Source organism: Papaver somniferum, chromosome 11 (assembly GCF_003573695.1).
Source record: "Papaver somniferum cultivar HN1 chromosome 11, ASM357369v1, whole genome shotgun sequence".
Taxonomy (NCBI): Eukaryota; Viridiplantae; Streptophyta; class Magnoliopsida; order Ranunculales; family Papaveraceae; genus Papaver; species Papaver somniferum.
In genome coordinates, this window is record NC_039368.1 from 2,049,803 (window position 1) to 2,064,582 (window position 14,780).

The window sequence follows — 14,780 nt, forward strand, 5'->3', positions numbered from 1 at the left end:
TTATTCGGACTTTCATCACGAATGTAAGATGAACATGGCTAAAGTGAAAGCTTGAAAACACATATTTCGAGAAATATATAAGCGAGGTAAACTCAGCTAGAAATCTCAAATGTGTATAATAGAAAACTATATCGTAACACGACTTATGTCTCAATATAGGAGATAGAGAAGAAATAGAATTTCCAAGTGATAGATGAGTTCAAGTCTCCACATACCTTTTTTTGATAAAGTTCCACAAGATCCCCTTAGTAGTTCTTCGTCTTCAAATGATGAACGCTGAGAGATCTAGGCTCAACTACACTATCTATGTCCTAGTCCGATACATCTATAAATAGGCTAGAAATAAAGACATATAGTTTTGATCACTAACATTTACAAACATGCTTGATATAGCAACGCATGCGAGTTCGACCGAGCAATGCTCTAACACTAACAAGTTGCATCATTTCCTTACAAAGCCTAACATATTTATGTACATAAAGAAGCCAAAGACAATCTTGGTTGGAACTTCAAAGTTTGAGGTAAGCATCATATTGGTCATGTTTTATTTACTTTCATCATTCCCCTGTCAAACAAGGAGGTATACTATGTAGGATACAAATCAATTTTGCATTATTCTATGAGGTGCAAGCGCACAATCTATTTCTAAAATCTTTAGAAAGTGAAGAATCTAAGGTAGAAATATAAGAAGCTTATAGCTTAACAAATCAATAAACCAGAATAGACACTAATTACTTTTGCGGAATGATCCAAGTGATCTGATTTTATTCATTAAGGTTGGTTAAAAATCTTTAGTCTAAATTTCTATTGGAAACTTGCAGCTTACTTTTTGATGCAAGTATACCTTTTAGAAGGGTTCTCGGATTGATATCTTTGGTAGAAATAATTTGTTTTCTTTCAATGTTTAATTTTTGGTCCAATAGTATTTGAACCTAGAGTGTTCGGTAAATGTATACACTTAGCGAAAAATTGTTCTCGGTGTACCATATACATATCGTGCTAGGTGTTAGAGAATTTATCGGTCGACCTCACAAGTCTTGCTATCTCAAGCTTGTTGTGTCAGATTTAGTTTCCAAAACTATATATTTCTAGTCTACAATTAATTAAGTCTCGAACTATGATAGAAATGTAGTTGAGAAACAGCGGATCGCGACAGTCTTCATTACGTTCTACCGTTTGAAGGCGAAGATCAACTGAAACTTTTGGAGAACTTCATCAACAAAAGGTAAGTGAAGACTGAACCACCTATATCTCAAGTTATATTCACTTATATCATCTGAGATGATGTCGCATAACTAATTAGACTATTATGCATAAACAAGAATTTCGAAATGTGAACCAATTATCATGTTAGCGTACTTCTCGAAATTTAATGACTAAGATTAAAGAACATTAGTTCATACTTGATGAATTTCGGGTAAGGAAAATTTATTATTCTCAGTCAAAATCATGATTCAAGTTTTATCGTTCAAAAATAGCCTGGAACATTGTTATGCGTCATAGATGTTATTTGGAAATGTTTCGAATCGATTTAGAGAGAAATATAGAACTACTATAGATTCAGATACAAGACAGTGTTATCAGTCTCACAAACTGTGAAAACTGTTATATGTCTGAACCCGTATTACATATATTCGTACACGTAGCGGAGTAGCTATATACCGACTTACAGATTTTTGGTATACATATTATTATACACATCATGTGAAAATCTGTTTAACTCATGAACCGGATCGATATGCAAACTCATATGAAAAACAATTTTTGAATTGTGGTTGCGGAACCTGTTAGTTTACAAACCGCTACGCAAACTAAAACAGTTTTTTGTTCCTGAACTCGGCAGTGTATCCAAACCGGTACACAAACCGATTCATTTCTATAACTCCAGAATCTGTGACAGTCTTGAGGTTTCCAAACTGGTACACAAACCTAAAAAGTTCTGCTAACTCTGAAACTTGGTTTGGTTAAAAGTTTGTGAGAGAGGTGGTGATCGCTGTCGTACGCGTCAAAAATAATTTTACTTTCTTACTTCAACTAGATATAAATATAGCATGTGATAAGAAAGAGCTTGTTCCACGGGAGGCTTTTGTTGTTAAACAATTTCAGTTTGTTAGTAACCAAGGGGGGGTTTTGATTTTATCAAAGCAATAAAAATAAATTGAAAGCAAAGTAAATAATCGAAAGTAATCAATAAGAAGAATATATGGGGTCAAGGGATTGTATCATTCACAAACATTTATTATCATAAATGACTAGAATTGATAATTTAATCTCTCATTTATTAAAGTCCTTGGATATCTTGATCGCAAAAATATCATGTTAATTTCCTGATTTCATCACAAACACATTAAAAGATGCACATGTGAAATCTACCTAGAAAGCAACCTAAAGTGTAAAAGCACAATTAAGTTTAACTCCGTAAGAGCAATAAGTTCTATGAAATATACTAATCAATGCAAATGAACGTGTAAAAGCACTAATTCATTTTAACAGAGGTTATGATTCATATGCAATTATAGAGATGTATCACTACAAGTAATAATAGCACTATGCTACTTAGAATCAGGGATTAACAACTTTTACATATTGAAAATCCTAATCTAGCTTTAGATATGAATGCAAATCGGATTGATTCCAGACTCAACCAAACAAGTATTCAAATCATATAACAACATTAATAATGAATTAAATTATTGAGACAAAACTAATGCATTGAATCAAATATCATGTTGAGAAATCAACTTTAAACCCTTAACCAATATTATGCGTTTAGCTATTCATAACTATGGAGTTCATCATCATAATATTAAAATAAAGAAGATGAAACATAACGAAAGCAAACCTTAGATGCGGCTATCTCCAAAGCTCCAATAGAATAATAGAATACGTGATATCCAAGTTGTAGAAGTCTCTTTCTTTTTTTGTAGCTTTTCGAAAACTAGATCAAGTCTTCCAAGAGTCCGATAGAGAAGTCCATTAAGCCCATATGTAGGAAAAACCCATGTAGAATATTGCACAAAAACTTTCGTCGGTAAACTGGTTCCATGCCGGAAGTTTAAATCATCGGAAAATAATGCAGCTGACCGGCAAAGTCCACACGGTCACCGGTCAAACTGGTTAGCTCGGGTCAACTCGTAAAGTCAGATCGAGTCAGCTATTCAAGTGAGCTAACTGAGCTGTATGAGCCTGTTGAGATTATTAGTCCCACATGGTTGGGCTATCTAAGATCCTGCGGTTTATAATCTCTTAGGACCTCTCCACTCATTGCCAATTGGTTTTGAGTTGGATGCCCGTATTCTAACATGGTATCAGAGCAGGCTATTTGCGACGAGTCATTAGACCGCGCCTTTACTCCGCGTTACCCGATTTTATTGTCCACGTGTTAGACCCAACGAGACTATTCGTGAGGGGGCGTGTTGAGATTATTAGTCCCACATGGTTGGGTTATCTAAGATCCTGCGGTTTATAATCTCTTAGGGCCTCTCCACTCATTGCCAATTGGTTTTGAGTTGGATGCCCGTATTCTAACAAAGCCACTTGCACTGGCCTGCACCTAATGTTGCGCCATGATGACCTTCATTTCTCACAACAGCATTTCTTCACGGCTACACTTCCAAATATCTCAGCACCATACAAAGCAGCATCAATACATTCCCTGTAATCTTTTTTGTCCTTGTATCATCACCACTTTCATTATAACCAAACTCCTTTCCTGCTGGTTCAAACTTCAGCTACAATCTTGGAATCCATTCATTCATTTCTACAGCTTCTATAACAGCTGCAACTCTCACAACCCACCTGAGCCATTCTAAATCTCCAGTCACAGCATCATAGCCGCAAGCACCTACAATTGACTATCATATCCAACAACATTTACCCTCCCGGATACAGCTAACACCATGGCATATCATCGTTCTCTCATGACTTGATAGTAACCAATCATCGCACCAGTTCCAACTGCAATACCATCTAACCATTTGCACTAGCCATTTATACAGCTTCCCTGCAACTCAGTTTCACTTACGCAACAGCAACAACTTTAACGTCACCTTCTTTTATACATCCTCAAACTTCAACTTCCTGCACCCCAATATCATTCCTTGCAGCAGCTCAACTTCCGCATTCATTTATCGTCTGCAATCATAACTTGCAATTCTGCACAACAACATCAGTACCACCAGTACCCATTAACTTCATTCTTTGCTACAACTACACCTGCAATTCCCCTGTATTCTGCAACAACCATTCTTGAACCAAACACACAGCAGCGACATCTCCACTAGCTCAACATCAGCACAGTCATGCTCCTGTCCTAACATTCATCTAAAAGTTGGAAAATCAAAATTGGGTTTGAAATGGAAGTTGTATTTGAAATAGGAACTGAAAATAAGAAGAGAAGAGGATGCTTATGTACCTGGTTAAGGTGGTGGTGTCAGTCAAGTGATGAGTAATTATTAGGGAGCTACTACTGGTTGTGGAGGTGGTGCTGGTGCTGGTGCGTGTTGCCATCGTTAGTGGTGGTGGCGGAGCTGGTAGTCTGGTGGCAGTGTTGGCGAAGTTGTTTTGGAGGAGGCGTTTTTTTTTTGAAGCACGAGGAGGTGTTGATTTTGGAGGTGATCGAGGAGGTGAATGAGTGAATTTGTATAATATGAAGGGGTAATTTGGTATTAGCAAGTGCACTGCCAAAATCTTTTGCAGGCCAAAAATAAAAAGTCGAAACACCGTCATGCGTAATGGTGTTATAAAGTTAAAATTGATATAGTTTACATAAATTTTCTCCATTTTTATGCATTTTTTGTGGTGATTTGCATCAATTTACCCATATGTTATGTATATTTTATGGTGGTTTGCACCAATTTTTCCATGTATTATGCATCCTTTGTGGTGCTTTGCATAATAGCTATGCATTAAATTTTAAAAGTCACTATCGAATTTTTCGTACAACCACTAAATTTTATATCGTTGTTTGTACTCGTTGTGCAGATTTTTTAAAATCCTTTCCAATGATACAAAATTTGTAAAATTTTAAGGCACGGATTTTTAGATATGTTATATTAAAATTTGATTACCAATTATACCCCTGAAAAAATAGGATGTACAATGAGTTATAATAATTGAACTAAAATGAGGGACATTTTAGGTTTTTCATGTCCCAAAGATTACCACCAAATTCATTTTATGAACATTTTTTGTTAGATTTCAATTTACAAGAAAAGTGGCCATAAAAGGGACTCCCTCTCTACGAGCCCTTCGGGCCCTCCGGTCGGTCGGCCCAACGAACTATTATACTACAACGACCAGAGTTGCTCGGTTAGTCCCATGATTAACTTAGTAACCAAAAGGATCCCGTCCTTGACACTCAAGTTTTTTTTGTACCAAACTCTGTCCCTGGATTAAATCACCTCTCAAAAACAAATTTATAATGTTAATACTTAATAAGTAAGACCAGCCAAATTGGCAAAAATCGACTGAATGAAGGAACCCCAAAAAGGGCACCCACAAAAGAACCACCCTTGTAAATTGGGTAAAATCAGAGGAACAAGAAAAAAAACCCAGAATTTAAAGTACTGTTGATGAGGTTACTCTAAACTTGCCAATTAAATAAATTCTGTAATCATCTCACCTCTTGCCAAAACAACCACCCTTGTTTTGCTAATTTGTCTGCGAGTATCTGACTCCCCTGAAACTGTGAACAAACTCCATTTCAGTCAAGCTATCAACCTATCACAAATCCTATTCTATCTAGCAGCAACAGACCAAGGCACATTATTGCAAAAGAATGAAGCACCGTTCTAAAATCAAAATGAAAGCACACTTGAGTGGACTGATTCCTAACTGCCATTGCTCATCCCTCAATACTGCACACATTTCGGCAATATAGCTGGTGGCAATCCCCAACCCTCCCGATACAGCAGTTAAGAATCACCATCACTAGTTCTAGTCAGAAATCCATAACAAGCATTTGTTGGAATGGCATAGCATTGCAACTTCCATAACCTGATTACGTAACTGATCTCTAACTCTATCAACATAACTGAACGGTAACTTCCTAATTCAAACATATATTCTAACACCATCACCAGGATTTCCTTTTGAAGCACCATTACAGAAGAAAAGGAATTTAGTCTTTAAAGGGTCGATTGCTTGCCATTAGAGAGGAGAGACAGAACTAAGGAGAAGTAAGGTCACATACAAACTTCATTGAAACAGACTTCTCAGACAATATAATCATATTGTCCGTAAATAAGAGGAAACAAAACTTCCATTTTGCTTATAATTATAACAAAACAGGCATAACCAAGCGTAGTGCTAAAATGTAAGAGGAAAGGCTAATTTATCAAAAAGTATTTTCTATGAAAGGCAGGAATAAAGCAAAATACAGTGAAATTTGAGAAGGTAGATAATTACTGCATATTCGGCTCATCAAATCCTTCAGTTCTGCAAGGGGTCCTGGTAATTCAGCTGACCATGGAATACCTCCATTCCTTCAAAAACCTTTAGCTCATACTGTTTTAAAAAAGACTTGTCCACCATTACTGAAAGTGAACTTATAGGAGTGTTTTCCTTAATCAGACATCTGGAGGCCGAAATACTGATAACAGAACAAGTTGGGATAAGCCTCTTCTACTGGGGATTCGGCAATTAAAAACTACTGGGGTTCAGCGATGCTAATAATGTTCATAATCGCCATAATGTTCTCATTAGAAATGCTAATAAATCTGAGATTTTTCTTAGCTGTTGTACGAATATGATATTCGAACCAACCGTATCTCTTTAAAAGTATCATTTTTTTTAAAGGAAAACGAGCCATTGGCTTTGTCTCGTTTTAGTTTCTTGCCTACCAAGGTTTCATAAAGAAGTAAGTGTTGAGATCAATATTGGCTTCACCAGCAACAACCTACAGTTACTAAAAATCTGCTGCTCAGATTCGTTCCTGCCTGACTCATGCAGGAACAAGAGTAATAGGGAACTACAAAAATATTTAATGGACCATGTATGCAGTTCCACAGATACTTCTTTTCTTCTGCCAACCACAAATAAAAGAGTAAGAGAGAAATGAAAAAAATGCTCGTGCTTCAAAATTTCAGGCACAAGAGAGACGCATTCTAAAGCAACTTTTTTTCACATTTCCAATCATACATTCCTTAGTTTGTACTAGATCAGATTACTATAGGATCATTTTATAGAATTCTAACTTACTTGAGAAAAACGAACAACCAGTTGTAACAAAAATCTACACATACCGTGCCAAAATATACTTTCTTCGGAACTAGTACTCCATGACATATATTCTTCAATTTATTCAAACGTACGAAGCATTCCGATATTCATAACTGAAATAGCAATACAAGCACAAACAAGAGCAGAGCTATAATATAAAAGAGAAGCAGGAACCAACATAAATGGGAAAGACAAGGTACACTATAATTTGAGATTATGGATAATTACCGTGTATTCATCTAACTGAATCCTTCAGTTTTAAAGTAGGTCTTGGTAATTCAGCTGACATTGGAATACCTTCATTAGTCCAGGAACTTCTTGCTCATATTTTGTCACAAATTTTTCCAGAAAAGACTTGTCCACAATTGTTATGAATGAATTAATACAAAAATCTTTCTGAATCAGACCCTTGGAGACTAAAATCTTGACAACAGAACACCTAGGGTTGATCCTACCCTTGAAGCTATAGCAAAAAACTTTTGAGGCTTCAGAAATACTTAACGTATTATAACCCATTTCGTTCACAAGAAAATTCATAACCGCCATAATCTTCTTCTCGGACGCCGCCATACAATGAGGATGTTTCCTAAATGCAGTACGAATGTGATCTTCAGACCAACCCCATCTCTTGTAAACATCCATCTTTTTTCTCCAATTGGCTTCGGTCATTGATGTCAATCCATGTATAGCCTTAAGAAATATGGTTTGTAAGTGATGGAACCTCATTTCTTTAACCCTTTCTACAATCTCTTTAAATCTATTGGCACTCTGGGTATATACTCTTGGTTGGGAGCTTAATCCCGTACGTATATTAGTTTCAGGGACACCTTCATTTCTCAAAAGCTCTAGGTTGACAATCACTTTTTTAACTTCGTTTGGACCGAGAATCCAACAATTTCGTTTAATTATTTTAACGACGCATTCATCAGACTTAACAATGCTCTTAAGAATACCAAATGATGGGATTACGCTTCTATTTAAACTACGCCTCAGGATTGTAGGGTCATTTGAGATGAAGTTGGCAAGGTCAATTCCATAAAACCCTTTGGATTTGAAAAAATCAAATCTAGGTTTTAGGGTTTTATCTGGTTTGAATGAGAGGATGAATGGAAACTTAGTGACTAGTTTAGTAATGTGGGATTCAGTAAATCCGTGAGCTCTAAGTAAAGTTAAGACTGAATCGGGATTAGATGTGGTTTTGAATTTGAGTTTTTTAGAAACAGTAATTGCTTTACCTTGTGACAATCCACATGAATTAATCAAATAAGAAACTATAAATTCAGAATCAGAATCAGGAGAAGTAAGCTTAGTTTTATCACTAGTAGTAGTAGAGAAGGAAGAGAAAGTGGAAGTAACAACCCTAGAATTTTGATTTTGTATTCTGGAAAAATACTTAGCTGGTGGTGGTGCTAATGAGGATGTAGAAGAAGATTCTCCATTGATGGTGATGGCAGTCGTCCTCTTCAGATTAACTCCCAATTGAAACCACAAATATCGATACATTTTGCCCTAGGAATCACCAGAAAGCAGCAGCCTGGGAGAGTGAATTTTAACTTTTAAGGGAACTAAACCAAAAAACAAAAACCTTTTAAGGGCAAATCAACAAAAGGATATAAAACGCCGTTGCCGGGGATCGAACCCGGGTCACCCGCGTGACAGGCGGGAATACTTACCACTATACTACAACGACATGATTTGCTAGGTTTTTCCTGACCGGAATTATACCAAGTTCAATTTGCAATGAAGTTCCAGCTTGACTGCGATTAGGGACTTGGGATGTGGGAGACACCAGTAACAGGCTAAGTATAACCTTGGAAGGATTATCCAAAGTAATTAAGCATCAGAGTAATTCATAGTTGGGTCTTTTTTTTTGCTTAATCGAATTTTTGCTAATTTGTTTGCCGATTAGTTGATTTCTCTAAAACTGTGAACAAACTCCGTTTCTGTTAAGCTATCACTAATCCAAGACACATCACCAGTTGCAAAAGCATTAAGCACCATTTTAGCATCAGAACGGAAGCATACTTGAGTAAACTGAGTCCTAACAGCCCATTCCCACACACAATACTGCCAAGATTTTAGCAAAAGAGCGGGTGGAAATCCCCAACCCTCCAGATACAGCAGTTCAGAAATCACCATCACTGCTTCTAGCCATCACCAGGATTTCCTTTTGATGCACCATTACAGCAGAAAAGGACTTTAGTCTTCAAAGGGTCGATTAATTGCCATTACAGAGGAGAGACAACTGAGGAGAATAACCTGAAAAAGACTTCTCCTGACAACCCGCTCTTGATTCCATCATACTGCAGTACGCAAGCCTGAGAGCAACTGCCTGATTCTCTTCTATTGCTACTCTAACTTCACTGAACACGCCTGCAAATTTGAGCATTATAATTCAAATTCCAGCATTTTCGACTTTTAAAGGTAGAGGGAAGCAACATTTACTAAGACATATCACAAGTCTGCAATACTATAACATTTACTAATTTAGAAATTTCGAGTCAGCTCAAAAGAACAACAACTAAAAACCAATCTAATAACTTAGATCCATGGTGACAGTCTTCCGTTATATCATATGACCCAACTCCTTTGGGAAATCCATCTATATAATTTCAATGCAAAAAGACTCACAGGATCAAGAAGGAAAATACTTTCTAGTTTCACCAATGAAAGCAACATTAACTAAGACATATATATGTGCCAGACTATTATCATTTCCAAATTTATAATATTAGATAAGACAGAGCAACCAAACACACCGCACCTGAAAACAAAGGGAAGAACTACCGTTCCTTCCCATCCTCTCCCCATGAGTGCCATTTCTATGGGAGCCATCTCTATGATCTTTCCGATGTCTCTTGTGCCCACCTTCACTATTTGAATAAGGAGTGTATGCATGCTGACCAGATGCAAAGAAGGAAATTTTTAATTTTTACATACTACGACGCCGGGAATTAAGGAACAAGCAGCCAAGAAGTGAACGCATGATACTATTACCTTTCTTGATTTTTTCCTAGAACTACTATGTCTTCGTGATTTCTATGAATCATCTTTTTCCTCCTTCTTCGAACTCATGTCTTCAGTCCCACTTTAGTGTCACTTTCAGAGTTTCCTATCCTTATGCTTGTCCCATTTTCTCACCTCCTTCACACCAGATGCATCAACTGTGGCGCTCTCTGTATCATCCTTCTTGGAGTCTCCCTCTCCTTATCCCTATCAATAGATATGGCCAATTTATGTAAAACATATTGCCGAGAATTGCCGAGAGAAAGAGAACACAAAAGATTGGAAATATTAATGAACTTAATTCCAAATCTCATATTTGCTAAATCTTAGTCGCCTCCAAGTAGTGGCCACAGATGATTTGAGACCTAATAAATTATGGGTACCGAGGGTTCATAGATCGGAAAACTAAATCAATCAAACATAGAAGACAAGAGATTAAAGTGGTTCGGCACTAACGCCTACGTCCACTGTGAAAACCCCGTAGGGTGAATAACATTATTGATCTCCAGAGATGATCATTCTGGGATCACTTACACTTACATAAGGTACACATATTTATAGAGTGAGTGATAGAAGATAAACTACAACTAACTAACTACACCATAATCAGATCCCCAAATATTGGAGTGTTGACTCTTCTTCTCTTTATCTTAACTAGAGTCTAACGTAGATAGAATAGGCATACTTGACTTTGTCTATCTTCATGTACACGTACATAGTCTTCTCTTCATGCGAACTGTACGATCACCTTGGTGGTTTGTACACGAGCATTATATTCCAACACCCCCCCTCAAGTTGAACACGGAACTTTTTGTGAAGTGTACAACTTGAAAAATCTCAGAAGATAACTGCGTAACCTAAACAGTGCAGGCTGACCTTCGATCTTCAATGGCGGGCTATGACACTTGGACACAGGTACAGAAGCAGCAAAATGATCTTCGTGAAATGGCTTTAATGTGCTTGGTTAAGGCCATATAGAGATTTCTTTAGTTTGAATACCTTAAAATCACCTTTGCGTGCCAGACCGGGTGGGATGCGCATATAGATTTCCACATCAAGGTCACCTTGAAGAAATGTATTGTTCACGTCCAGCTGATGTAAAAAAAAAACCAGCCTTTGATTTCCGCAACAGATAGTAAGACACAGACAGTTAATAGTTTTGCAACTGGTGCAAATGTATCATAGTAATCGAATTCCTTCTTGTTGAGTATACCCTTTCGCAACAAGACGAGCTTTATAACGTTCTATAGAGCCATCAGAATTAAATTTGATCTTAAAAACCCATTTGCAGCCAATGGCTATTTTTCCAAGTGGTAAATCAACCATGATCCAAGTGTTGTTGGCCTCTAAAGCTAAAATTTCTTTATCCAATGCAGCACGCCACTTTGGACATTTTGTTGCCTGAGAGAAAGATTTTGGTTCCTCATTAAGAAGAACGGCAGATAAGAAAGCCTTGTGTGATGGTTTGAAGTTGTCATAAGACAAATAATCCGTCAATGGATATGAGGCAGTAGATTGACATTTTGCATCTGAGCAATGATAGTCTTGCAAGTAAATAGGAGGATTGCGAGTACGAACTGGTCGTTGATTTGCAGCTGGAATAGAAGTTTCAGTGACTGGTACAGACGAAAAAGGTGGCATACCAGGTGAAGAAGCATTGTTTTGTGCCAATGGAGATAACTGACATGGAGAAGGAAGGACAGGTGAGACGGTGGAGAAGCACTGTTGCTTGTTAATGATGACAACGGAGCTGGAGAATTGCCTACAGGTAGTACAGCTGAATGATCAGTAGGAAGGTAAGGTGCAGGTATTGAAATACCTGGAGTTTCAGAAGAATTGGCAGCGGAATAACTTGGATTGCTGTTAGGGAGAGAACTGTGAAGATTTAATTGGGAATGATTGTCAGATGACACATGTTCATAAGGGAACGATGGTGAGATGACAGTATCACATAAATAAGAATCTATGGAGGGTACAGATGCTGGTACAGGGAGACTGCGTGTCGAATTATCAAAAGGGAAGGAATTTTCATGAAACACCACATCTCTAGATGTGTAAATTGATTTCGTTTCAAGATCATACACCTTGTAGCCTTTCTGACCATGTGGATAGCCAACAAAAATGCCATGTTTGGCACGTTGGTCAAATTTATGAGATATGCGAGTGTTTCTTCCAAAGCATAGACAACCAAATACTCGCAGATTCGAGTAATATGGAATTTTGCAAAGTAACAGTTCATGAGGAGACTTATGTGACAATACAGGCGATGGTAACTTATTTATTGAATAAGTAGCAGCAAGAACACATTCTCCCCAAAAACACAGGGGTAGATTGGATTGAAATCTTAAAGATCTTGCTACATTGATCAAGTGACGGTGCTTACGCTCAACAACCGTTTTGTTGTGGGGTATAAACACAACTTGTTTGATGAAGAATACCCTTTTCATGGAACCAGGACTGAAGTTCTTTTGATTTGAACTGAGTTCCATTGTCAGAACGAAATGTTTGCAATGGTGGAACAAGTAAATTGTTAACACCAGAAGAGATTTTTGTGAGTTTATGACCAAATTGAGTCATAACAAAACTGAAAAAATATTGAAGAAACTTTAAAGTTTCTGATTTGGTTTTCATTAGATAAACCCAAGTGCATCTAGAATAGTCATCGACTATAGGAAGAAAGTATTTTGCACCGGAAAGAGATGGGACTGCAAAACGCCCCCAAATATCAGCATGTATTAATTGAAAAACATGAGAATATGAAGAAATACTTTTATTAAACTTGAGACGAGTTTGTTTCGCCCATGGAAAAATATCACAAGAGTGATTACATTGAGAGTGAATATAAGGAAATTTGCTAGCAGGTTTATTTGTTCTAACAGATAAAGCAACTGGGTGAGAACTAAAGTGATAAAGACCGGAAATGCATTTACTCCATCCAATCTCCTTGTTCGTTTGATGGTCCTGAAATATGCAAGATCCATTTGAGAATGATACACAACAGTTAGCAGTGCGAGTCAGTTGACTGACAGAGAGCAAGTTAAACTTAAAACTTGGAATATAGAAAACGTTTAAAAGTTTGATAGGGGGTGATAAATCAACACACCTAATATGAGTCACAGATGTATAAGATCCATCTGGTAGTTGAACATGGATTGGTTTAGAAACCAAGTCATGTGAAGTAAAGAGAGAAAGAGTTGTTGTTTCGTCTGTCATGTTTCATCTTGTTCAGAAATCAACAACTTGAACTGATGGTGGTCGTCTTTTAAGAAAGTTTGTCAATTGAAAACAAACTAATAATGAGATAAACTTGTTAAACTGATAAACAAGACTTTAATCGAGAGATATGAGCACATGGAGATATTTGATCATCCACGATCTTATATGCGAAACATGAATATTACACAACGTCTTCACTGTTGATAGTTTGAGAACAGAGATAATGTGTACGAGCATCTCTGATGAAATCTGATAAAGATGCTGAATAACAACGATAAAATTGATTTAGATGGCAAATGTTGATACTCCCCAGATGTAGAAGATCTCAACGTCCAAGTTATATTTGGAGAATAGAAAAGACACAAATCCTTTCCAAATATCAAAATTTTGATAATATTGGTTGATGTGAAAAGTAACAGCACCAGATGAGCAAGGCAGTGCGCAGATGACGGTACAAGCAGTTGATTGTATTGTACACATTACAGTAGTAAAGTGGTACATTGATTTGAAATCAAGAGCAATCTGGAAAACCACTGCAATGGCTATAGATGCGAACCATTGCTGATCTATGGTGGAACACCATGAATAAAGAAAAAGCAATTGTTATTGCGAGTTTGCAATACAGAAAAAATAACTATATCAATATATGATAGTTCAACGTATTAGCTTCTAAAGAACACCAAATTAAAATGATACTGACGAGTATTACAATACGAAACCAAAACAAATGGAGAGAATAATGGGGAGAATATTATTGTAACAGAATGATGTCACACAATATGAAGAGAATATATTTTTTTTTTTTTATATATTCGGAAATAAAGATGGAAAATATGGATAACATTTCCAGAAAATGTTGATTACCAGAATTTGGCAAGAATGGATATTTAGTTGTCAGTAAAAGGATTAAGATCAACTAAAATATTCGACGAATATACGCTCATAAAATCGGAGCAAGATGTAAATAATAAGATGTTGGATAAAGATAATATTTGAAAAATATTCGGCATTGAATGTGATGGATAAAAATCAGGAAAAAAAACTGAGTTTGCATAATACATCTTTGACAGAGAGTTTACAAAGATGCAGTGAACCAAAAGGTGAAAATCAATTAAGACCCATACTGCCATGAAGACTTTGTAAGGTATTGATAGAAATATAAACCAGAAAACAAAGTTAACTGATGACGTGATATGATATTGCGAGCATACGACACATGATTAGCTCTACGTTGGATACCCATAAACTATGAGAAAATCGATACGATAACGAAAAAAAAATAAGAAAGCGGAAGCAATTTGAGCGGATCTCCCCGCTCTGATACCATAATAAATTAT

General features: G+C 36.7%; 1 protein-coding gene and 1 non-coding gene across 6 annotated transcripts; both read right to left on the bottom strand.

Moving 5' to 3' along the window:
• Positions 1-5,193: 5,193 nt before the first annotated feature.
• LOC113321583 lies at positions 5,194-8,763 on the bottom strand. 5 transcript variants are annotated; one of them, XR_003346770.1, is made up of 4 exons: positions 7,450-8,763; positions 7,245-7,334; positions 6,409-7,024; positions 5,194-5,686 (listed from the first exon to the last, which is right to left on the bottom strand). XR_003346770.1 is itself a non-coding variant. In XM_026569468.1 (2 exons), exon 1 carries the CDS (start codon positions 8,722-8,724, stop codon positions 7,480-7,482), a length of 1,245 nt encoding a protein of 414 aa, XP_026425253.1. In that variant the 5' UTR covers positions 8,725-8,763; the 3' UTR covers positions 7,103-7,334; positions 7,450-7,479. The 5 variants fall into 5 exon arrangements, 1 of the variants encoding a protein (XP_026425253.1); XR_003346771.1 differs by lacking the exon at positions 6,409-7,024 and having other exon boundaries at positions 5,195-5,686; XR_003346769.1 differs by lacking the exon at positions 5,194-5,686 and having other exon boundaries at positions 6,207-7,024.
• Positions 8,764-8,839: 76 nt separating this feature from the next.
• On the bottom strand, positions 8,840-8,911 carry TRNAD-GUC. The gene has a single exon. It is a non-coding gene; the product is annotated as a tRNA-Asp (tRNA).
• Between the last annotated feature and the right edge of the window lie 5,869 nt (positions 8,912-14,780).

Coding starts and splice junctions, on each gene's coding strand:
- LOC113321583 (XM_026569468.1), bottom strand. CDS start 8,724: ATGTATCGATATTTGTGGTTTCAATTGGGAGTTAATCTGAAGAGGACG.